The sequence below is a fragment of the Dermacentor andersoni genome, chromosome 3 (genome assembly GCF_023375885.2).
Source record: "Dermacentor andersoni chromosome 3, qqDerAnde1_hic_scaffold, whole genome shotgun sequence".
NCBI classification, from domain to species: domain Eukaryota; kingdom Metazoa; phylum Arthropoda; class Arachnida; order Ixodida; family Ixodidae; genus Dermacentor; species Dermacentor andersoni.
Genome location: NC_092816.1, coordinates 238711637 through 238738493, shown reverse-complemented (window position 1 = coordinate 238738493; position 26857 = coordinate 238711637). Strand labels below are relative to the sequence as shown.

The window sequence follows — 26857 nt, the reverse complement described above, 5'->3', positions numbered from 1 at the left end:
CAGCAACTGCTGGGGCCATGTACTCGGACCGAAGTTCATCTTCTGGCAAGTCCTTTCAATATTGCTTAGGAACAAGCGTATGTCGCTCCCGACCTCAAATGGCTTTAATAGCCTGTCCATGCGGTATGATTCTGCCTCACTTAATCGTCCCAGAGCCCCTTCACTTCCTTGAGACAACTCCAAACGTTTGCTTTCAAGTTCAAGTTGCATTTTCCTTAACTCGCGATCTTTATCGCGTTGCTCTCTCTCTTGTTCTTTCCTCTCTCGTTCGTCTTCTCTCTTCTTCAGAAGTTCAAACCCCATTTCAATTTCTTCCTCACTGGCCTGTTCGAAAATTAGCTGCAATAATTCTGATTTTAGCATTTCCTTGCGTACATCTAGGCCCAGTTCCTCACCAACAATCAACAACTCGTCTCTCAGCAGTGTCCTTAACTCCATGATTGCTGCTTTACTGCCTTGCTCCTGCTCGCTAAATCTAGCCACGAAATGAAGCCTAGAGAGTCAAAGCAAGAACCAAGCACTCACCGCAGACACAGCACCACGTCGCAAATTCCATCTCACCACTATCAGCCAGTTGTCAGGATTGGGGGCTCAATCACATCGCTCGTAATAAGTTGTCAAGATTGGAGTCCGGTATGAATTGGAAGGTAGCTGGCTATGCCGTCGTCGAGCTTATCCACGCTGAGGACGTTAATGAAGGGAAGGACTGCTTCTCATCGAGAACGAGGAATATTGGTTTATTTACACTATTTACATGCAGTTCATCAGTCTAGCATGACTGCGAGAGAAGGTACGGCAGTCTGACACGACTGCTTGAGAGAGTGTCTGAATCTAGCATGACGGCTTAAGAAAAGTGTATCGAGCATCCGCACAACAGCCGTTTATAAGCACTCGGTCTTTCCCCGATTCCAAGGTGGCGGAAACGTTCGTCTAGTCATCGTAAACACGCGGCCTCTCCGCGGGACGGTTTACACACACACACACACACGCGCGCGCGCACGCACACACACACACACACACACACACACACACACACACACACACACACACAGGTTCTCGGTCCGAAACCAACATCACACGAATTTAGTAGAACTCAGAGCGGACCCTCGCAGTGCGCCCGGATAGCCGTTGTCTTGCGTCTTGGTCGGCGCGTGGGAAGAGGTCTCTGACGACGTTCCGGCGGCAACTCCCCCACTCATAGCAAATCAGGTCCGCGTTGGTGGGTTCGGTAACAATAGTTGGCCCACCGAACTCATTCAGTCACAACGGCGACGAGGATAGAGCGTAACGGTGGCAGTTTCAGCACAAAGCCTGCTTCGTCAAACGCATCCTAGCTGAAGCGATGGAGAGTGGAGGACAGGCGTATTGTTCCCGACACAAAGTCGACTTAGCCATGCCGTGGCTAGAGGCTGGCGGCGACGCTCCAGGAAAGTTGCGGCCAGTGTCGCAACTGGCCGGCAAAACTTGCACTGCAGCTGGCCATTCTTAACAGCGTCCAGCCTTTTGTGATATTGTCATAAATGGTACGGCTTCATGAGCACATTCCTTCCGGCCCGGTCACTCTCGATATTAAAGCGAAGCTCTTTGGCGCCCGTTGTTGCGGCGAGCGTCGGCATTGTCTCTGGTAACTGAGCGAAGGAGCCCAGCGAAATATGAATGCCAACGCAGAACCGAGTAGATGAAAAACGGTGATAGCGAAGAGAGCACGAGGAGAAAATCAGAGGGCGAGTGCAGCCGGACCATGAGGGGGAAAGCGGAGGAACAGTTGCCCGATATGGGGAAAGCGTGAAAAAAAATTAAGATATGCTTTGCGGCAAGGATGGCTATGAGATGGCGCCAGAGTAGCCCGCGTCATCTTTTTTGAAACAGTGCTGCATGAGCAGAGGTCTGTCTGTAGCGGCAGCTGTGAATTGGGGCCACGCGTCGCCCATGTACAGCCGCTCGCGATCTCCCAATTAGCAAGGCAGTCACACCACTCTTCTCCCCATTTGCAATGTGCCACACGATACAGATTTTCCGCGCTCTCAGAAAGACACAATGCTATAAGTGCAGTGTCATTGATTCTTGTCTAATGGATTTAAATATGGGTTTAAGTAATCTCTACATCCCACATATGATGAGCGCAGGTGTAAGCAGGAAAACGTTGGCAGGCGCAGGCACACACGCGCACGCACGCACACACACACACACACACACACACACACACACACACACACACACACACACACACACACACACACACACACACACACACACACACACACACACACACACACGCACGTACGCGCGCACGCACACGCACACGCGCACACACACACACACACACACACACACACACACGCACACTCTCTCCCTCGCAGGCACATACAAGCATGTTTGTATGCTGAGTGTGTGCGCATACAAATATGCACACATTGGGCGCGTTAAGTTAGCGCGTTGCGAACTCCAAAGGAGCACGCTCGAGTGCGCTCGAGTGCGACGCCTTCGGAGCTAAACTTAACGGTGATTTTCGCCGACTGCTTTCGGGTGCACGAACGCGCCGTCTCGGAAATGTCATGTTGCTTCCGCATCCGCTGCCGCACTTCGCGCGCTTTTCGAAAATGGCCCCACCGACCATATTCCTGCACTTCTTGTTAGACGACGAAGAGGTAGAAGAACTTTACGCGTGCGACGGAGGCAGCAGCAGCGGCTTATGTATGCGATGCAAGCTGTTCGTGCTGCTATGAGAGGTACCCTATCAGAGGATTTATTTCTGCTCCACGGTATGCCAGCTGATGACTCATTGCAGATCTTCTGCTTCTTTCCGAGGCTTTACGTGCCAAAACCAGTTCTGATTAAGAGGCACGCCGTAGTGGAGGGCAACGGATTAATTTTGACCACGTGGGGTTTCTTCCCGTGCACTACAACGCAAGCACACGGGCCTCTTTGCATTTCGTCTCCACCGAAATTAATTGGAGATTGCAGGAGGACAGAAAGCCGTATGATGCGAGGCATCCAGAATTATGTCATCAACGTTGTGCCCAGATACACGGACACACAATTCAAAGAGCACTTCAGGATGGACAGAAGCACATTTGAGGTCATCATCATCATCATCAGCCTGGTTATGCCCATTGCATGGCAAAGGCCTCTTCCATACTTCTCCAACTACCCCGGCCATGTACTAATTGTGGCCATGTTGTCCCTGCAAACTTCTTAATCTCATCCGCCCACCTAACTTTCTGCCGCCCTCTGCTACGCTTTCCTTCCCTTGGAATCCATTCCGTAACTCTTAATGACCAGCGGTTATCTTCCCTCCTCATTACGTGTCCTGCCCATGCCCATTTCTTTTTCTTGATTTCAAATAAGATATCATTAACTCGCGTTTGTTCCCTCACCCAATCTGCTCTTTACTTATCCCTTAACGTTACACCTATCATTCTTCTTTCCATAGCTCGTTGCGTCGCCCTAAATTTAAGTAGAACCCTTTTCGTAAGCCTCCAGGTTTCTGTCCCGTACGTGAGTACTGGTAAAACACAGCTGTTATAAACTTTTCTCTTGAGGGATAATGGCAACCTGCTGTTCATGATCTGAGAATGCCTGCCAAATGCACCCCAGCTCATTCTTATTCTTCTGATTATTTCAGTCTCATGATCCGGATCCGCAGTCACTACCTGTCCTAAGTAGATATATTCCCTTACCACTTCCAGTGCCTCACTACCTATTGTAAACTGCTGTTCCCTTCCGAGACTGTTAAACATTACTTTAGTTTTCTGCAGATTAATTTTTAGACCCACCCTTCGGCTTTGCCCCTCCAGGTCAGTGAGCATGCATTGCAGTTGGTCCCCTGAGTTACTAAGCAAGGAAATATCATCAGCGAATCGCAAGTTACCAAGGTATTCTCCATTAACTCTTCTCCCCAATTCTTCCCAATCCAGGTCTCTGAATACCTCCTGTAAACACGCTGTGAATAGCATCGGAGAGATCGTATCTCCCTGCCCGACGCCTTTCTTTATTGGGATTTTGTTGCTTTCTTTATGGAGGACTACGGTGGCTGTGGGGCCGCTATAGATATCTTTCAGTATGTTTACATACGGCTCGTCTACACCCTGATTCCGCAATGCCTCCATGACTGCTGAGGTTTCAACTGAATCAAACGCTTTCTCGTAATCAATGAAAGCTTTATATAAAGGTTGGTTATAATCCGCACATTTTTCTATCACCTGATTGATAGTGTGAATATGGTCTATTGTTGAGTAGCCTTTACGGAATCCTGCCTGCTCCTTTGGTTGACGGAAGTCTAAGGTGTTCCTGATTCTATTTGCAATTACCTTAGTAAATACTTTGTAGGCAACGGACAGTAAACTGATCGGTCTATAATTTTTCAAGTCTCTGGCGTCCCCTTTCTTATGGATTAGGATTATGTTAGCGTTTTTCCAAGATTCCGGTACGCTCGAAGTCATGAGGCATTGCATATACAGGGTGACCAGTTTCTCTTGAACAATCTGCCCACCATCCTTCAACAAATCTGCTGTTACCTGATTCCCCCCCGCTGCCTTCCCCCTTTGCATAGCTCCCAAGGCTTTCTTTACTTCTTCCGGTGTTACCTGTGGGATCTGGAATTCCTCTAGAGTATTCTCTCCTCCAATATTGTGGTGGGTGCCACTGGTACTGTATAAATCTCTATGGAACTCCTCAGCCACTTGAACAGTCTCATCCATATTAGTAATGATAATGCCGGCTTTGTTTCTTAACGCATACATCTCATTCTTGCCAATTTCTAGCTTCTTCTTCACTGCTTTTAAGCTTCCTCCGTTCCTGAGAGCATGTTCCATTCTATCCATATTATACTTCCTTATGTCAGCTGTCTTACGCTTGTTGATTAACTTCGAAAGTTCTGCCAGTTCTATTCTAGCTGTAGGGTTAGAGGCTTTCATACATTAGCGTTTCTTGATCAGATCTTTCGTCTCCTGTGATAGCTTACTGGTATCCTGTCTAACGGAGTTGCCACCGACTTCTATTGCACACTCCTTAATGATGCGAACAAGATTGTCGTTCATTGCTTCAACACTAAGGTCCTCTTCCTGAGTTAAAGCGGAATACCTGTTCTGTAGCTTGATCTGGAATACCTCTATTTTCCCTCTTAACGCTAAATCACTGATCGACTTCTTATGTACCAGTTGATTCCGTTCCCTCCTCAGGTCTAGGCTAATTCGAGTTCTTACCATCCTATGGTCACTGCAGCGCACCTTGCTGAGAACGTCCACATTTTGTATGATGCCTGGATTAGCGCAGAGTATGAGGTCTATTTCATTTCTAGTTTCACCGTTCGGGCTTCTCCACGTCCACTTTCGCCTATCTCGCTTGCGGAAGAAGGTATTCATTATCCGCATATTATTCTGTTCCGCAAACTCTACTAATAACTCTCCCCTGCTATTCCTAGTGCTTGTGCCATATTCCCCCACTGCCTTGTCTCCAGCCTGCTTCTTACCTACCTTGGCATTGAAATCGCCCATCAGTATACTGTATTTTGTTTTGACTTTAACCATCGCCGATTCCACGTCTTCATAGAAGCTTTCGACTTCCTGGTCATCATGAATAGATGTAGGGGCGTAGACCTGTACAACCTTCATTTTGTACCTCTTATTAAGTTTCACAACAAAACCTGCCACCCTCTCGTTAATGCTATAGAATTCCTGTATGTTAGCAGCTATGTTCTTTTTAATCAGGGATCCGACTCCTAGTTCTCGTCTCTCCGCTAAGCCCCGGTAGCACAGGACGTGCCCGCTTTTTAGCACTGTATATGCTTCTTTTGGCCTCCTAACTTCACCGAGCCCTATTATATCCCATTTACTGCCCTCTAATTCCTCCAATAGCACTGCTAGACTCGCCTCACTAGCTAACATTCTAGCGCTAAACGTTGCCAGGTTCATATTCCAATGGCGGCCTGTCCGGTAAGACAGGCCTGTCCGGCCTGTCTTTTGAGGTAAGTAGTCCTATCTGTTTGAAACAACGCACGCGGTTTAAGCTCCCCCTCCCCCCGTAACAGACGCCTGTGCCTTGCAGCCATCGACAGTCTGTGGATTATTTTTTCAGAAGGCCGCTGTACACAAGACTGCATGTGTTTCTAGAGGACCAAGTTAATGTATCAGATTTAGTAGGTTGTAACTAGTCTACTAGGGATATGAGTGCTCACTACACGGGTCTTATTGACGCTAAGTGCGCTGAACACAAGTTAGCAATCATAATCAAAACTGTGCTAGCTTTTGGCTTCCAGGTCCTGCTGCAGATCACGCAGGAGAGACTCGCCATGGAAATGACACCAAGGATACCTCTCCATACAAAGATGTTAATGGCTCTGCGGTTGCTTGGCAACCAAGAGTCCTTCCGAGGTGTTGCCGATCGTTTTGGGGTCAACTAGGGCCTGCTGCACTACGTTGTTAACAGCATAATTGAACATTGGGCAGGTGCAGCACCAGACTTTATTCAGTGGCCTTTGTCACTGCAGGATGTATCCCGCGAATTCTACCAAAAGTGGCGGTTTCCTGGAGTGCGGTGTCGGTGCTGTGGACGGTTGCGATATCGCAATCAAAGCCCAAGAGAACCAACAGGATGCTTATTGCAACAGAAAAGAGTTTCACTCAGTCATCCTGCAGGGGCGCTGTGATAGCAACATGGCATTCACCCATGTGCACGCAAGCTCTCCAGGAAGAATGTACGATGCAAAGGTGTTCAGTGCATCAGGCCTGGACAGTAAAGAAGTGACCGGCAAACTTCCATATTCTTGGTGACTCGGCCTTTGCACTCTATGACAGACTGATGCGGCCTTACAGAATCAATGGCCATATAAGTGCACAGTAAATAAAATTCAATGAACGACTAGGCGCAGCCAGATCAGCAATCCAGCGTGCATTCGCACAGCTAAATTGCAACTTCACTCGGTTGAAATACCTTGACATGAAAGGCACTGCACTCATTAGTAAATATGTGCTGGCATCATGTGTTCCGCCCAACATCGTTGTTATGTCAAAGGTTCCTTTGATGTAAGAGCATGTGAGAGCATGGAGGAGGAAGGTAATGACGTCGATCCACCTTTTGATGGGAACTCCACAGAAGTTTCGGAGAGCAAGGGCGCACTTAAGCGCCGAGTAGTGTGTTGGCTTTGTGGAAAACAGGCATGAAAACAAACAGATACTGGAAGCTTCAGCACTTACATGTGTTTGCGTTAGCCCCTGTTCTTTGCATTTTGGTAAAAAATAATAGTCCTAACAAAAAACGTTTCATGTACAGTCCTGGAACGTTTTTATGTGAATTGTTGGTATAAATAAAATACTTGTGAAATAAACTGAGTATATGCACCACTATCGTAAAGCAAAGTATGAATAAAAATGGCACTGCTTCGTGTATGTGACTAGTGTTTCTACTTCAAATAGCACTGCTCTTACATGTGTTTCCATTGAGATGTGCCCAACATACATGGGAACAGGTGATTAGTACGTATAAAACTCTTCAAATCCTTACAAGATTTATTTATTTATTTATTTATTTATTACAAATACCTACAGCGCCCGAGTTGGGCATTATTGTAGAGGGGGGTTAATTACAAACATAAAAGTCAACTTCGCGAACAACGGCATCATGTCATCTGTGGTATTAGAAATAAAATAATCGTAATTAGTAAAGAAAGACAACACATCCAATACTAACAACATTCGATTATAATATTTGTTACACAATGCATAAAATGGCACACTGGAATTATTGTCTAAAACAGATTCACGTAATGGTCTCTATGACAGATGAAAAATTGGGTGCGGACACTATCTCATCCGGAAGCAAATTCCACTCTGCAATTGTTCGCGGAAAGAATGAAAACTTAAATACATTAATACGACTTTGGTAGGCCCTTATTTTCTTGGAATTGTCGCGTCTTTTAGATTGATAATAAGGTGGTTTTAAATATATGTTCTTATCGATTCCTGTGTTACCGCTGTTAATGTTGTGTAAAAGCTTTAACCTGAATATATTTCTGCGTGTGGACAGCAACTTCCATCCTAGATTTTCCCTGATTGGCGAACCTCTAATTTTGTAGTCGTAAATGCCCGTGAAGAATCTTGCAGCCCTTTTCTGAACACGCTCTAGCTTATCTTCAAGAACTTTTGCGAAGGGGTCCCATGCTGCGCAAGCGTATTCTAACACCGGCCTAATATTTGTAAGATACAAAGCTTCCTTCAATGCTTTTGGCGCATACTTGAAGTTCCTGTGGAAAAGGTGCAAAAGGCGGCACGCTTTAGCGCTTGTTGTGTCAATGTGGGAGGTCCAGTCTAATCCCGCAGTTAAAGTGACGCCCAGGTATTTGACTTCGTCAACGCATTGTACTAAAACATTATTTAGCAAGTATGAACTGGGCACCTTTTTCTTTTTGTTCATAAATCTAACACGATAACACTTTACTACGTTCAAATCCATTTTCCACACTAGGAACAACTTTTTCGAGATCAAACTGCAACACACTCGTATGTTCGGCACAATACACAGGATGGTACACAACGCAATCATCCGCATACAGTCTGATATTTGAAACACAGCCTTCACTTAAGTCATTGATAAATATGAGGAACAGCAACGACCCAAGGACCAACCCTTGAGGCACACCTGATAAAAGATTAACCGTTCTCGACATCGCACCGTTCAGAACCACTTTTTGCTGCCGTTTATACAAATAATCTTTAATCCAACCGTAAAGTGAATCGGAGAGGCCAAGAAATGATAGTGCAAAAGTAAGTCATGCGGGACTACATCAAACGCCTTTCGAAAATCAATAAATATAGCATCAATCTCTGTACTATTGTTAAAGCCGAGTGCGACGTCATGTATGAATTCAGTAAGTTGAGTGGTACAGGATAATCCCATGCGAAATCCATGCTGGGTCGGGATGAAAAAATTATGGTCATGAAGATGCTTAATAAGACCAAGTAAATAACATGTTCTAGTTTTTTACAACAAGGACACCGGTCTGTAATTGCTTGCCAAATCACGACGACCAGTTTTAAATATAAGAGTTACATTGGCCATTTTCCAGTCATTAGGTAATTTTTGAGAATTTATTGACTTGGTAAATAATTCAACCAAGATAGGAGCAATACTGTGGGAACAGAGTTTCAAGACGTGATTTGATATACCATCCGGACAATGAACAGAATGAGGATTAATGTGGCACAACAGAGCCCTAATTCCAGCCTCATTTAAAACGATGTCACGCATTTGAGGTAATTGTTCGTGTAATTCAGGTATTGGAGTATGACGACATGCTGTGAAGACGGAGTGAAAATATTCGTTAAAGCAATCAGCCCTCTTTGTGTCATCAGTTAACATATCACATTCATGCCGGAGAGCCAGAACGCCAACACTGTCTTTTCTGTTACATTTAACATATCGCCATAGCTCCTTAGGAGTAGATCTTATTTTATCAGCTAGCGACGACAAGTGTGTTCTTTTTGCTGCCTTTAATTCTTGTTTCAAGTTTTTAGTTAGAGTTCTAAGCTGGTCATAGAAGTTCTGACTTAGGGCTATCTTGAATGCCTTGTATACTCCGGCCTTCTATCTTATTGACAGACGCAGTTCTTTGTTAATCCAAGGTTTATCCATTCTACGTCTAGATGATATCACTCTCGAGGGAATGTATTTAGCGACCAAAGACAGGATTTTGTCTCTGAACAGAGCCCATAATCTTTCTAAGCTGTACTGACTGCTGTATTCCAGCAATACTGGCAGGAATAAGTGTAACTTCGTCTATGACATTAAAATTCCCCTGTTCATAAATAAAAATCTTTCTCAGGCCATTATTGCTAACCTGTAACTTCTTGCACACTGTTGTTGCATTTACGACCTCATGATCACTTATTCCTGGTGCTGCCGTGACTGCTTCAAGTAATTCATCATTGTTGCTAAACAACAAGTCCAACGTACTGTCCTTAGCTGAAGCGTAACGCGTTGGGAAATTTACAAACTGAGCAAGTTCATTGTTACGTGTTAGTTCAATGAAGGCCAACTGAAGTGCCGAGGCGCTCGTCGCTACAGGATAGCGGTCACGCCATACAACGTCAGGCATGTTAAAATCGCCCCCAAGTAGAATAGTTTCCGATGATAAGACCGACAGTGGTCGTGCAAGGCTGTGAAATGGTTCTATGCTTGTTGAAGATGGTGGCCTGTAAAACGATCCCACCACAAGGCTGTGGTGGTTTGACCAGAAACCAATATTCTGCACCAAATGCATACTGAAGAAACATCACAGTATAACGGTACACTTCTGATTCTGTCATGTACATGAATGAACACACCTCCTCCCTGAAGATTACAGTCGTTTCGATAAGCTATGTATTCGGATGGAAACACTTCACAATCCGATATGCCAGGATCGAACCACGATCCTCTTCCGATGATAATATCCGTTTGGGAAATGCGCAGAAGGCTAGAGAATACGTCTGTTTTATTCTTCCGGCTCCTACAATTGATAACGACGACGGACAGGCGATCCGCCGAGTTTCTTCTGAGCCGCGGCGGCACACGCTTTTTTTGTTATTGAATGTATTCCCGTACGGAATCTGTTGTATAATCGTAAATATAAGTCTTGCCCTCATAAGTCATCTTGTTGTACTTCAGCTTATGTCTAGCTCCAGAGTCCTGTTCCCGCGCATAAGCAATCAGTTTGCTTCTACATCGCCGAACCTGCTGGGAGTAGTCTTCACTCAGTGATATTCTGCTGCCTTTCAGTTTCGAAGCCGCTAAAAGAAGACGCTGTTTGTCCTTGAATAGTCCAAACTCCACAATAATGGGCCTTGGTTTATCATTAATTATGTTTCCCCATCCTGTGAGCTCTCTCAATTGTTGACGGTCCAACAGTAATACCCAGTTTGGCCGAGCAGACAGATATAACCTTCCGTTCCGATTCATCCCATGTTTCCTTCTCGTTCTGATCGTCTATGCCGAAAAACAGTAAATTATTCCTGCGTGAACGATTTTCGAGTTCGTCCTGATTGATTAACACGTTTCGCATAGCTTTTGAGAGCTGGTTATTCTGCGCATGCACTTCTTCTCTGTCCCCAAGCGCAGACAAAACAGATAAATTCTCAGCTAATTTGGCAACTTTTGACGTTAGATTCTCAATTTTGTCTTCGATTTGCTTGTGCTCAGTTCGCAGTGTTTCTGTTTAATTATTTTGTCTTGACCCACCAATATCTTTGGTAACGAACGTATTGCTTCCATTAGTTCACGCTCTTGCTTTTCCGACAGAGGGCCAGGGTTCTCTTCGACGTCATCAGCTAATAGTAATGTTATTCTAAAAGAAAAATCTATCGCACCAGTACAGAGACAGATACCTGCACGAACATGCACAAACCGCCGTAACGACCAGGTGGGCTCCGGTACCGAATTTTCATGCGTGCTAGTTGGATTATAACGGTAAAAAAGACCAGCCTGAAGAAAGAGCAGCTGTGAGTGTTTCGACCACATCTCGCCACCAGAACCTAAAGGCCTTGTCTGTAGCAGGCGTTTAAATAGTCTTTCCTCGAACAGTGAGCGCCCTCGGTGACCGGTAGTGACAACTGCTCCAGATATGGCCATAACCACCAGTCAGTGATTACAGCCGGGCACTGTCCTCCGGGTAATTCGCCGATGTCGTTAGTTGTGCACGTGTTTGCAAGCACCTGTTGCTCCTGTTGACGCTCCGCCAGTTCATGCAGACGAGGCCACGCAGCCACTATGTTTCCATTTGGGCATGCGTTGTAGGCCTCGCCACATCTTCCCATCTGTCTTGAAACGAAACCAGTGCCGGACGCTGCTACGACGATCTGAAACAACTGAAGAGAGAGCAGCTGTGAGTGTTTCGACCGCATCTCGGCACCAGAACCCAAATGCCTTGTCTGTAGCAGGCGTTTAAATAGTCTTTCCTCGAACAGCGAGCGCCCTCAGTGACCGGTAGTGACAACTGCTATCACGCTGGGTACTGAAGATGCATCCAGATATGGCCATAACCACCAGTCTGTGATTACAGCCGGGCACTGTCCTCCGGGGAAGTCGCTGATGTCGTTAGTTGTGCACGTGTGTGCAAGCACCTGTTGTTCCTGCTGACGCTCCGTCCGTTCATGCAGACGAGACCACGCAGTCACTATGTTTCCATTTGGGCATGCGTTGTAGACCTCGCCAAATCATCCCAGCTGTCTTGAAACAAAACCAGTGCCGGACGCTGCTACGACGATCTGAAACAACTGAAGAGAGAGCAGCTGTGAGTGTTTCGACCGCATCTCGGCACCAGAACACCAGAAGATATACAATATCAGCATAAGGCACTACATAGAAACCGCTTTCTTTCCCAGAAAGCTTTCTGGATGCTCTAAAAACGCCTAAAAAGTTGGAACCACATGGCAACTATGTATGTCAATACCTATATATATATACAACATCAACACAAAGAAATGCAATGCCGCAAGCAAGCAATTTCAGCACATAACTATTTGAACCAGAGCACACAGCAAGCTGATTGCTTTGAGACTGCAAAAAAGAGCAGGCTGGCAAATAAACTAGGGGTGAAAGCGCTATAAATGTCAAAGACAGCAACCACTAAGAAAAGTCTACTGCAACAGAAATGTAGAGGGGGTAGTGTCACAGTAGAAAGTTCAGCACAAATCTATTTTGACACAAACAGCCACAAAAACACTTTTCAAAATTGAAAAAATGGCAAGCTGCCAAGTATGCAAACAAAAGTATTCTCTAGCATGAAAAGAAAATGTACAAATCATAGCAAGGCACAAAAAAGGCAACCAGATCAGCAGAACAAAGCCTAGAACGACAGAAAGCTGAGATTGCAATTAAGGAAGCTAACAAAGCAGGATTGTGCAGATAAGTAGGGGAACATGGGGAAGGCTTCAGGGTACAAGAAATGAAGCTTAGAACGATAGAAAGCTGAGGTAGTTGGTAAAGATTCATTATGCAAAAAATGTGAGGCGTGCAGACAGGACTCAAGAGAAGAGAAGTCGACAGCACGAACTCCTACTTTCAACTGAAGGGAGTACTGATGCGAAAAGAAGAAAGAAGACACAAAACTCATGCGCGCAAGCTCCCAAATAACCATGGTAGCGTGTGCAAGCGCGACTGGACGAGGACGAAGAAATAAACAGATACACAGACACAGCGCTTGACTTTCAACTATAGATTTTATTTTCGCAGGCATCGATAAATATATACCGTGCGAGCGGAAACAAAGGTAACAGCAAAAAAGAACATTCAGTGGTGCATTTCGTTGAACCGAACACGTGTGAAAGGCAAGGGAAAAAAATGGCCAGGCTTAGCTTGGTTAAGCCTGGCCAGGCTTAACCAAGCTAAGCCTGGCCAGGCCAAGCAACGCGCGCAATATACGTTGCATATTGCGCGCGTTGCATATTGCGCGGTCCGTGACGTCACGCGCCGGCGCAGCGCCCCTAGCGGGAGGAGCGGGAGTCAGGTGGTGGCTGCGGCCGCGCGCGACCACGCGAGTTGGGGCCCAGCTTTTCCTCCGGCTGTCGTGACGTCACGTCACGTGGTTGTGCTAAAGGTCAATGGTGGCTGCCCGGCCGCGCCCAAGGGCCGAACTGAGTGATTGCAATATGCAACGCATAAAACTCTAGTGTAGGGGTATGAGCCACTATGATGGCTCATACCCCCAATGGTGGCTGCGCGGCTGCGCCCAAGGGCTGAACTGAGTGATTCCAATATGCTACGCATAAAAACATGTACTACAATGGTCACAAAGATACACCAAGGAATCGTATCTCCTTTTCCGATAGTGACACCGAAGGCTTGCTTACGCACTTTTGCTCTAATTTTGCTATCTCGTAGGCCTCTACAATCTCCCTCGTCATCCTGCTATGAGCTTTATACAGAATGGAAGTGCTTTCAAGCATGGGCTTGCAGGAACAATCTCGGCAGTGAGTACCTAAATGACCCGAGATTACCTTAGTGACGTTATATTGATGCTCTTTTAATCACTCGTTGATGCATCTGCCGGTTTGACCAATATACGTTCTTCCGCATGAAAGTGGTATGACATGTGCCCGAATGACGTCACCACGTGTCAGTCGGGCACATGTGCCGGTCTACGTGAGAGATAAGGCGCTTAATCTCTTCCTTATGTAAAGTCATCGAAGGTTGACACACGCAAGCACTTCCACCATTATACATATGCCATGCCTCTACCGTAAGACGCGTATCTTCATTCTTGTGCCTCTACAATATCGCGCATTCATCTAACGCTGGCGTGGAGTTACAATCTTGGCAATGTAGGGAAACATTAGAAGGCGATCCACCGGTTAACGACCTTTTATGTTCCATTAGCGTCTAATTGATACACCGCTACGTTTTCCCTACGTAGAACTGGCCACAGCTAAAGGGAACTTTATAAACCACACCCATACGACAGTCAGTAAAACTGTTTTCTTATTGTGCTTCGCTGGACAAATATGTGTTCTTCTTCTGCCTTTTGCCTGCTCCTTTTTCCTCTGCATGGCTGCGCATATCTTACCTAGCTTAGAGGGAGCAGTGCAAGCAGCATAAACATATCTACTTGCAACTTTCTTAAGCCTGTGCGATACTGAATGAATGTACGGAATAGCCACTACTCTTTTTTATGCTATTACTGCTTTCTGTAATCACGTACGTCCCCCTCGAAAGCGACTTCTTTAGGCGTCAGCCACAGTGGCCACTGTTACGCTAGGATAACTTGCTTCTAATAGGCGCCGGACCTGTGCATTAAAAGTGGCGCTCATTTTGTGCATGCAGGATCTGGCGAGAGAAGACTTAAGGCACGACATGGCAATTCCGTTTTTTACTACTTTGGAATGCTTGGATTGAAAGTTTAACAGCGGCAGCGAAGATCTTGGGGAGTACTGCCAACAAACGTGATTTTGTTCGAATACCAAGGAAATGTCTAGAAACTGAAATACGCGTCGCTGAGGAAATTCCTTGGTAAACAAAAATCATCCTCCATAAAGTTTAAATTGCTCACTTACTAAGGTAGCAGCGGAATCGAATTCATCCCTATTACAGAAAATCAGGTAATCATCAACGTATCGAAATATCTTGATGAAGCAATCACCTATGGCTGTCTCTAAGCAGCTGTCAACCTTACGAAAGTAAATATCGCTAAGAATAGGGGCAACTTTTGAGGCAATACAAATTCCTGATTTCTGCAGAAACACGCCATCTCTCCACCCTATCAGCGTCGACGAGAAATTGAGATGGCAAGTCAGTGTCGCTAGTTACCTAGAGAACTGCTTAGCTTCGCAAGTTTTTTCAGGCCCTTCTTTCTTGCGTAATTCTCAGGCACTAGTTGAGTATTTGAGAGAGGAAAATCCTGATGATTGCACAGCTTTCAGTGGGGATATCGAAGACCTGTTTTACTCCTTCCTGCATGACGAGTTGCTGAATTCCGTAAATGAGTGCATTAAAGAACACGTGCAAGAGCCGGCTTTTATTGACAGATGCGGTGTTTCCACGGGAACTATTCTAGAAATTATTTCAATGTACTTAACGTCGACGCTGATAGGGTGGAGAGATGGCGTGTTTCTGCAGAAATCAGGCATTTGTAGTGCCTCAAAAGTTGCCCCTATTCTTAGCGATATCTACCTGAGTAAGGTTGACGGCTGCTTACAGAAAGCTTTAGGTGATTGCTTCATCAAGAGATTTCGATACGTTGATGATTACCTGATTTTCTGCAATAGGGAAGAATTTGATTCCGCTGCTGCCTTAGTAAGTGAGCAATTTAACCTTTATGGATGAGCATTAATGTTTACCAAGGAATTTCCTCAGGGACGCGTAATTCAGTTTCTAGACATTTCCTTGGTATTCGAACAAAATCACGTTTGTTGGCAGTACTCCCCAAGATCTTCGCTGCTGCTGTTAAACTTTCAGTCCAAGCATTCCAAAGTAGTAAAAAACGGAATTGCCATGTCGTGCCTTAAGTCTTCTCTCGCCAGATCCTGCATGCACAAAATGAGCGCAACTTTTAATGCACAGGTCCGGCGCCTATTAAAAGCAGGTTATCCTAGCGTAACAGTGGCCACTGTGGCTGACGCCTAAAGAAGTCGGTATCGAGGGGGACGGACGTGATTACAGAAAGCAGTAATAGCATAAAAAGAGTAGTGGCTATTCCGTAGATTCATTCAGTATCGCACAGGCTTAAGAAAGTTGCAAGTAGATATGTTTATGCTGCTTGCACTGCTCCCTATAAGCTAGGTAAGATATGCGCAGCCATGCAGAGGAAAAAGGAGCAGGCAAAAGGCAGAAGAAGAACACATATTTGTCCAGTGAAGCACAATAAGAAAACAGTTTTACTGACTGTCGTGTGGGTGTGGTTTATAAAGTTCCCTTTAGCTGTGGCCAGTTCTACGTAGGGAAAACATGGCGGTGTATCAATTAGACGCTAATGGAACATAAATGGTCGTTAACCGGTGGATCGCCTTCTAATATTTCCCTACATTGCCAATATTGTAACTCCACGCCAGAGTTGGATGAATGCGCGATATTGTAGAGGCACAAGAATGAAGATATGCGTCTTACAGTAGAGGCATGGCATATGTATAATGGTGGAAGTGCGTGCGTGTGTCAACCTTCGATTACTTTACATAAGGAAGAGATTAAGCGCCTTAACAGCTATCTCTCACGTAGACCGGAACATGTGCCCGACTGACACGTGGTGACATCATTCGGGAGCTTGCGCAGATGAATTTTGTGTCTTCATTATTCTTTTTTCCTCAGCGCCCCCTTCAGTTGATAGTCGGCGTTCATGCTGTTCACTTCTGTTCTCTTGTGTACTGTCTACGCGCCTAAACTTTTTTGCATAATAAACAAAGCCTGTTGTCCATTTAAACAAACTAAATTTTTGGCACCAGTGTAATCGCATATGAATACCGATGAGACACAAGTGACAACACACTTGGAAGTGCAGATAATTCCTACTTAATAATCAGAATTCTACTGAAACAAACTTGCTGCCGCTTTAGATTAATGTCAGTGATTCCTAAAACAACATTTCTTGCTTAAAAATCTACAATCTTGAAATAATTTATATGGGTTACAGCATACGCTCTGCAAACTTTCTAAAAAGCTTTTCAATAACCATAGCAAAACAAAATGTGCATTCTGAGTATACATTCCACAGTCAGACACCTAGGCTGTTGGCGGTAACACAAGCTGCAAAAAAAATCGTGTTCCTGTTTGTAATTACGTCCAGAAAATAACTGATTTAATTAATAAAACTCTTAACTGGTGCTCTCCGCAATGCGCTTTAGCATTTTCAGCTTCATTCTTTGCATTTTCAGTTGCTGCTTGTAACGTTGGCGGTATTCATCCCACCATGCCTCCATATTGCTCAGGATGTCTTGCAACAGAGTTACTGGTGTTTTATGGCGTTTTGCCTTGGTAGCAACTTGTGCCGCATTGTGTTGGGAGGAACGCTCCTCCGAAAAACTATTAGTGTTCGCACCTGCGGCTCCATGAGTTTCCTGAGCCGGTCCCAAGAGCTGTACACCAACAGGTGACTTGGCTGATGTGGTTTAGATTCGAAAAAAGAGCAGTTTTTTTTCTGAGAACCCACCTTTGTAGGTGCCTGGTGTTGCAAGTAAAAGACAATTGCAGAGACTCACTTGAATTTTGAACAGGAGGTCGCCAGCTGTGGCAAGCTCCATGATGAAAAACACTTTCCTCGCTTCGCAAATGATCTGGAAGACGCGGGCGATGTTCGGATGACGTAGGCGCGCCAAGATGTTGATCTCCCGCGGCAGAAACCTGGTCCGGTACTCGCGGGAAGTCTCGCCCATGTTCACGATCTTGCAGGCGTAGGCGAGGTTATCTTTAGCAACAATTCTGTGGTTCAGAAAGCGCAAAAAATGGAGAAGGGAACTGGGATATTTTTGGTACCGCGCGTTATGGAAGCTGTATGTAACAATCTCTAAAATTAAATTCTGGAGCTTCACGACCCAAAACCGCGATCTGGTATTTATGCACGCCCATAAAACAAAAAGAGAGGCTAAGTTGGTTTTCAGAATAGCGCACGCACATGGGCGCTTTTTTAGCACGTATTTGAAAACACAAAATCAACATCACTTTTTATACTTTAACGGCCTGTACTCTGTCTTGCCATTTTATCAATTTTCTTGTCTGTTTAGCAACAAAATGTTCGTTTTAGCAACCGGTGACTTTTTGCCGGCTTGAACAAAATATTGGCGACATTTTAGCGACTTAGAAGTTAGGACAGTCGCACCAGAAGTGGCCTTCTAGAACGTAGTTTGTTAATTGAAAGCTACTTGCAAGTCGCTGAAACTCGTTGCACGATGCATAGGCTCCGTGGCCATGGTGAAGCAGTGGTTGTTTTCACGTTGTGATTGTCATCATCACCATCAGCCTGGTTATGCCCACTGCAGGGCAAAGGCGTCTCCCATAGTGCTCCAACTACCCCGGTCATGTACTAATTGTGTGCATGTTGTCCCTGCAAACTTCTTAATCTCATCCGCCCACCTAACTTTCTGCCGCCCTCTGTTACGCTTTCCTTCCCTTGGAACCCATTCCGTAACTCTTAATGACCATCGGTTATCTTCCCTCCTCATTACGTGTCCTGCCCATGCCCATTTCTTTTTCTTGATTTCAACTAAGATATCATTAACTCGCGTTTGTTCCCTCCCCCAATCTGCTCTTTTCTTATCCCTTAACGTTACATCTATCATTTTTCTTTCCATAGCTCGTTGCCTCGTCCTCAATTTAAGTAGAACCCTTTTCGTAAGCCTCCAGGTTTCTGCCCCGTACGTGAGTACTGGTAAGACACAGCTGTTATATACTTTTCTCTTGAGGGATAATGGCAACCTGCTGTTCATGATCTGAGAATGCCTGCCAAACGCACCCCAGCGTATTCTTATTCTTCTGATTATTTCAGTCTCATGATCCGGATCCGCAGTCACTACCTGTCCTAAGTAGATGTATACCCGTACCACTTCCAGTGCCTCACTACCTATTGTAAACTGCTGTTCCCTTGCAAGACTGTTAAAGAAGATTACTTTAGTTTTCTGCAGATTAATTTTCAGACCCACCCTTCGGCTTTGCCTTTCCAGGTCAGTGAGCATGCATTGCAGTTGGTCAAGGCAATATCATCAGTGAATCGCAAGTTACTAAGGTATTCACCATTAACTCTTATCCCCAATTGTTCCCAATCCAGGTCTCTGAATAATCCTGTAAACACGCTGTGAATAGCATCGGAGAGATGGTATCTCCCTGCCTGACGCCTTTCTTTATTGGGATTTTGTTGCTTTCGTTATGGAGGACTACGGTGGCTGTGGAGCCGCTATAGATATCTTTCAGTATTTTTACATACGGCTCGTGTACACCCTGATTCCGTAATGCCTCCATGACTGATGAGGTTTCGACTGAATCAAACGCTTTCTCGTAATCAACGAAAGCTATATATAAAGCTTGCTTATATTCCGCACATTTTTCTATCACCTGATTGATAGTGTGAATATGGTCTATTGTTGAGTAGCCTATACGGAATCCTGCCTGGTCCTTTGGTTGACGGAAGTCTAAGGTGTTCCTGATTCTATTTGCAATTACCTTAGTAAATACTTTGTAGGCAACGGACAGTAAACTGATCTGTCTATAATTTTTCAAGTCTTTGGCGTCCCCTTTCTTATGGATTAGGATTATGTTAGCGTTTTTCCAAGATTCCGGTACGGTCGAAGTCATGAGGCATTGCGTATACAGGGTGGCCAGTTTCTCTAGAACAATCTGCCCACCATCCTTCAACAAATCTGCAGTTACCTGATCCTCCCCAGCTGCCTTCCCCCTTTGCATAGTTCCCAAGGCTTTCTTTACTTCTTCCGGTGTTACCTGTGGGATTTCGAATTCCTCTAGACTATTCTCTCTTCCATTATCGTCGTGGGTGCCACTGGTACTGTATAAATCTCTATAGAACTCCTCAGCCACTTGAACTATCTAATCCATATTACTAATGATATTGCCGGCTTTGTCTCTTACCGCATACATCTGATTCTTGCCAATTCCTAGTTTCTTCTTAACTGCTTTTAGGCTCCCTCCGTTCCTGAGAGCATGTTCAATTCTATCCATATTATACTTGCTTATGTCAGCTGTCTTACGCGTGTTGATTAACTTCGAAAATTCTGCCAGTTCTATTCTAGCTGTAGGGTTAGAGGCTTTCATACAGATTGTGCTTCACAGCAAGGTCGTCCGCCACAAACTTGGCAGTTTGTTCATAAAATTGATGTTCTTCTTTTTATTCCCTGTATACTAAATTCGATGGGTTGGAATGCTACCGGTTCCGCGTCATCACAATATCATTAGATTGAAGGACATTAGCAACCGTTGAAGTAAATAATTTTAAAATTAATTGAATTAGGGGGTTATGCCTGCTATAACCACGAGCTGATTATGAGGTACGCCGTAGTGGGGGACTCCGTAGGTGTGGGTGACTTGGGGATCTTTAACGTGCACATAAATAAATTACGTACATGGGTGTTTTCGCATTTCGCCCCCATCGAAATGAGGCCGCTGTGGCCGCGATTTGATCCCGTGACCTCGTGCTTAGCAGGCCGAAACCATAGCCACCAAGCAACCATGGCGGGTAGTATATTTTTACCAAAACCAACTGGAGTAAATTTAATGTTGAGACAGGCTGAGTTTGTTTATGCGAATCTGAGCAAATTGCTTTGGCTTCTCGCGGCTTTCTAACCAGTCAAAACTCGACGACGGCTGTCAGGTGTATCAAGGGTAGACTCGCAGTATTTGGCCTCGATAGAGCTGGGGTAATTGTCATCTCGGCGTTAGGAATATGCGGCGGAGAATTTAGGTCTTTTATCACAAACGTACAGGGCCAGAAAAATTAAGAGATAGTGTAGACTAAGTCAATTTTCGTGCTAGGAAAACTAGGTCATTTGTCTCTGTTCAACTCGTGCAGTATTCGCAATCTTACAATCTGAAAGTAAACGCGGAATGTGAGCTGTCATCATCCGTCATTTAAATATATTCGTAAAGTAGCAACGCCGGTTTAGCAAAGGTTGTTCTTCATGTACTCAGCTGATACAAACCGTTCATGATTTCACAGTATCAATTAATAATGGGAACAAAACTAATGGAGTTTTTATAGATTTCAGCAAAGCATTTGACAAATTCTGCGACATAATTTTCCTTTAAATATTAAATTAAGGCCTCTAAAACGCACGATTGATAACCTTGTTCTAAGCGTACCTAAGAAACCAGGAGCAATATGTAATTTAAGAAAGACGCTGTTCAGAATGATTTTCAATGGAATCTCGTGTCCCGTAAGGATGTATCCTATAGGGCCACTTCATTTCTGATATTCATTAATGACTTAGTAACATCTGTAGATCAAAAGTACTTCTCACGGACCGAAGCTGAATCATGAATACCAGAAAATTATTGAATTCTGCCAATTCTGACAAATTCAAATATTTTTCGGAAATATTTTGGTGAATATTACTCTGATACGAAACCTTTCAATTAAGCTTTTGTGCAAAAATTCTGCATCTTGCTGGAATAACTTACTTTGAATGCTTAGGCCATCGGATAACAATAACACCCTTCACTGGCCAAAGCACATTGGCCACGTTACAGATAACCCAGACGGGCAACTGTTCTTTCTTCCAAGAGCTATCAAACTCCTAACCCTCGCTGTTTGGTTGCTAGTCTACTGTTGTTTTATTACTGGTAGACTGTGCTTCTGTAATCTGGGAGCCTTTTAGCAAAACCACCCTGATACAGTACTAATGCATCAAAGCAATCCATTTTCTCTATGAATATGCAACCAGACAAAGACATACCTTAACAGCATTTCGCACACACGTTAATTACTCGGAGTACTCCTCCTTTGTGAGAGTGATTAAGGAGTTGCTGCAGTCTAACTAAAAGTTAAGTTCTTAAACCTAGTCGTGTCGATCTTTTTGTTTAGAAGCTAAGGTGGTGAAATCGTGAGCTTATTTCTTAAGTATTCTGGGATTCATGTCATATGCCATATTTGCCTACTTCTAGGATCCTAGCCTAAAACGCCTGATTATTAAAGTTTGTTTACGATTCTTCTATTCATGGCAATAACTAGAATTGTTCAGTTGCGTCCTTTCTCAGGCTTAAATTATGGTGTTTTACGTGCCAGAACTACGACCTGAGTATGAGGCACGCCGTAGTGGGTACTCCGGAAATTTGGATCACCTGGGGTTCTTCAACGTGCGAGTAAACCTAAGTAGACGGGTGTTTTCGAATTTTGCCTACATCGAAATGCGACCCCCGTGGCCGGGATTCGATCCCGTGCTTAGCAGCCTAACACCATAGTTGCTACGCAACCACGGGGGGTCTTATCCAAGGCTGAACTGATCTCAACAGTATGCTAGGTCGAGCAAATTTTAAGTCTTACGATTTGGAGTCACTACAATGTTTTGACCGACTGGCTGCAGCTTCACAAATAAAATTGCTAGCAAAATTTTGGCTGCCTTTACACGGATATTTCAGAAATAAACATCACAATTATTTTTGTTTGTCGATGATGCAAATCATTTCTTGCTGCGAGATTTTTAACGCATTTTTCAAGCACCCGTACCAAACAAGGTCAGGTAAGTCATTTAATAAACTGCGTGCGTCTTGACTGAGGAAAGAACTTTTACTAGTTTTCACAAAATTTGTCATTCCTTGGAGCCGGCGGCACTGTTTTTACAGCGAAGCTCTGTAGAGATAACTTAAGACGCGTCGCGTTGGCACGAAAGAAATTTCGTCTTCAATTTCATGGGAACGCTCTGCAGCTTTCAGTCTAGCAGGTGCCTTCGAAATAAATATACTGAAATGGGCCTCTAAGATGGCTCTATCATTACAACGTGTTTCATTTACTTGTCATTAAAAGTTAGCTCACAGTAAAGTTATAAACGCTAGAGAAGTTCCGTCTGCTGTCCATACATGACCGGCTACGGAGGGAGTATGGATACAGAAAACGGCTGTAACATTTGTTTTATCAACCTTATCTCGAAACAAATTACATGAAAATTAGCGGCCAAGACTGTAATGCACTTTTCTCTTGAGGGATAATGGCAACCTGCAATTCATGATCTGAGAACGCCTGCCAAACGCACTCCAGCCCATTCTTATTCTTCTGATCATTTCAGTCTCATGATCCGGATCCACGGTCACTACTTGCCCTAAGTAGATGCATTCCCTTACCACTTCCAGTGCCTCACTACCTATTGTAAACTGCTGTTCCCTTCCAAGACTGTTAAACATTACTTTAGTTTTCTGCAGATTAATTTTTAGACCCACCCTTCGGCTTTGCCTCTCCAGGTCAGTGAGCATGCATTGCAGTTGGTCCCCTGAGTTACTAAGCAAGGCAATATCATAAGCGAATCGCAAGTTACTAAGGTATTCACCATTAACTCTTATCCCCAATTCTTCCCAATCCAGGTCTCTGAATACCTCCTGTAAACACGCTGTGAATAGCATCGGAGAGATGGTATCTCCCTGCCTGACGCCTTTCTTTATTGGGATTTTGTTGCTTTCTTTATGGAGGACTACGGGGGCTGTGGAGATTAGATTGTGGGGTTTTACGTGCCAAAACCACTTTCTGATTATGAGGCACACCGTAGTGGAGGACTCCGGAGATTTCGACCACCTGGGGTTCTTTAACGTGCACCTAAATCTAAGTACACGGGTGTTTTCGCATTTCGCCCCCATCGAAATGCGGCCGCCGTGGCCGGGAGTCGATCCCGCGACCTCGTGCTCAGCAGCCCAACACCATAGCCACTGAGCAACGCGGGTGGGCTGTGGAGCCGCTATAGATATCTTTCAGTATTTTTACATACGGCTCGTCTACACCTTGATTCCGCAATGCCTCCATGACTGCTGAGGTTTCGACTGAATCAAATGCTTTCTCGTAATCAACCAAAGCTATATATAAAGGTTGCTTATATTCCGCACATTTTTCTATCACCTGATTGATAGTGTGAATATGGTCTATTGTTGAGTAGCATTACGGAATTCTGCCTGGTCCTTTGGTTGACGGAAGTCTAAGGTGTTCCTGAGTCTATTTGCAATTACCTTAGTAAATACTTTGTAGGCAACGGACAGTAAACTGATCGGTCTATAATTTTTCAAGTCTTTGGCGTCCCCTTTCTTATGGATTAGGATTATGTTAGCGTTTTTCCATGGTTCCGGTACTGTGGAAGTCATGAGGCATTGCGTATACAGGGTGGCCAGTTTCTCTAGAACAATCTGCCCACCATCCTTCAACAAATCTGCTGTTACCTGATCCTCCCCAGCTGCCTTCCCCCTTTGCATAGTTCCCAAGGCTTTCTTTACTTCTTCCGGTGTTACCTGTGGGATTTCGAATTCCTCTAGACTATTCTCTCTTCCATTATCTTCGTGGGTGCCACTGGTTCTGTATAAATCTCTATAGAACTCCTCAGCCACTTGAACTATCTAATCCATATTACTAATGATATTGCCGGCTTTGTCTCTTAACGCATACATCTGATTCTTGCCAATTCCTAGTTTCTTCTTCACTGCTTTTAGGCTCCCTCCGTTCCTGAGAGCATGTTCAATTCTGAGAGCATGCTCGATTCTATCCATATTATACCACTTTATGTAAGATATCTTGCGCTTGTCAATTAACTTGGAAAGTTCTGCCAGTTCTATACTACCTGTAGGGCTAGATGCTTTCATACATTGGCGTTTCTTAATCAGATCTTTCGTCTCCTGCGATAGCTTATCGGTATCCTGTCTACTGAAGTTACCACCGACTTCTATTGCACACTCCTTTATGATGCCCATAAGATAGTCGTATATTGCTTCAACACTAAGGTCCTCTTCCTGAGTTAAAGCCGAATACCTGTTCTGTAGCTTGATCTGGAATTCCTCTATTCTCCCTCTTACCGCTAACTCATTGATCGTCTTTTTATATACCAGTTTCTTCGATTCCTTCCGCAAGTCTAAGCTAATGCGAGATCTTACCATCCAATGGTCACTGCAGCGCTCCTTGCCGGGCATGTTCACATCTTGTATTATTTATTTATTTATTTATTTATTTATTCAGTATACCCTGCAGGCTTGGAGGAGCATTGGGTAGGGGGGTTACAGCAAAGTACCAAATATGTAAGGGAGAAAAAGGGAATTACATAGTAGGAGAAACAAATAAGTTTGTACATTGAAAAAAGGAACACTGGTAAACATTTAAAAAATACATACAATGTCAAGAGAATACAATATAAAACAAAGTCGAAAAACGATACAAAGGCGAATACAATATAAACTCATACAACATTGTCAAGCGAACATGTGAAGTTCCAAAAGTTCGCAAAATTTGGCAGGATCCCTTAATAAGACAATGTTATTTGGAAAGCTATTCCGTAGTGCGATGGCGCGCGGTAATGCAGATTTATTGAATGACTGTGCGCAGCCGAAAATGCGCCTGAAGCTGAGATGATTATGAAGTCGAGTAGATGTGCGAGAAGAAATTTCAAGCGACAAACGGCTGGACCATGAGTTATAGTAGTATTTATGAAAGAGACATAGAAGATCAACAGAGGCGCGAATCCAAGTGCGGCAGGGGAACGCTGTATCAAGTGTATTTCATTTCTACTCTCGCCATTCAGGCTCCTCCACGTCCACTTTCAGTTATCCCACTTGCAGAAAAAGGTAGTCATTATCCGCAAAATATTCCGTTCTGCAAATTCTACTAACAGCTTCCCCTGCTATTCGTAGAACCTATGTCATCTTTCCCCACTGTCTTGTCTCCAGCCTGCTTCTTGCCTATCCTGGCATTGAAGTCACCCATCAGTATACTGTATTTTGTTTAGAATTTACCCATCGCCGGTTCTGTGGTGGTTATAACCTCTTTATTAAAAATTATAATGGGATCTCAGGGTGGCCCCTGCTAAGAGCTATTCCTTCGGCCCATGAGACAATTTTTAGCTGTTCGACGCGCTCGGTGGCAGTCTAAAGCGAGGCCTCCCAGGTAAGTTTAGGGGGAGTGGCCAAGGGCGTTTTGGGGGGAGGTGAACCCCCACATTCCCAGAGGATGTAGGGGTTGAACCTCCCAGCTTGTTAATCTTCTGGCGATGCGGTGAGCGTCCTCGTTCCCAGGATTTGAGGAGTGGGCGGGGGCCCCATATTAGATTTATACCATACTGGAGACATATTGTATGAGTTCATAGTGCTCCGGGCTTGGTAGAACCGCCCGGAGCACTATGACATACTTCGGCCAGGTATTCGTACGGATCCAGCTGGGGTAACGTGAGTGCAGCTCACGTTACTCATTACAACGTGTTACAACGTGTTTCATTTACTTGTCATTACAACGTGTTTCATTTACTTGTCATCAAAAGTTAGCTCACAGTAAAGTTATAAACGCTAGAGAAGTCTCGTCTGCTTTCCATACATGACCGTCTACGGAGGGAAGGCCAAGAAGACTGTAATATTGCGTCGAGTTTTATGTACTTTTCTTAATTGCGTAGTTCACAGTGAAGTCGTAAATATTGTGGAATTCCCGACTGCCATGCGGCGGTACTTGAACACGTCCTTACTACAGAAAAGAATGTCACTCCACAGTCAAAAGATGCATTCGTTGCCTATGTCCTCCAATAATCAATCAACCAATGAAAGGTGTTCGATCAAGTGCAGAGGCTCGAGGGGCTTGGTGCTGGCGCACTCGGCGAAACAATGCCCATACACAATGCAAGCTCTCTCTCACACACACGCGCGTACACACGTGTACACACATAAAGAAATAATAATTTCACGAATACAAATTTTAACAGAGAATAAAATGGGGACACGAAGAGAATACAAAGCAAAA

The 26857-nt window shown here is 44.5% G+C and overlaps 1 protein-coding gene and 1 pseudogene across 1 annotated transcript in view; one reads left to right on the top strand and one right to left on the bottom strand.

The window, feature by feature from the left end:
* Positions 1 to 26857, bottom strand: part of LOC126535993 (testis-specific serine/threonine-protein kinase 6-like) — a 204537-nt gene that overhangs the window by 164620 nt on the left and 13060 nt on the right. Inside the window, exon 2 of the mRNA XM_072287021.1 lies at positions 17655 to 17874. Coding sequence (XP_072143122.1) covers positions 17655 to 17874 — 220 coding nt within the window. The remainder of the gene's footprint in view (positions 1 to 17654; positions 17875 to 26857) is intronic.
* On the top strand, positions 6164 to 7160 carry LOC126535984 (putative nuclease HARBI1; annotated as a pseudogene).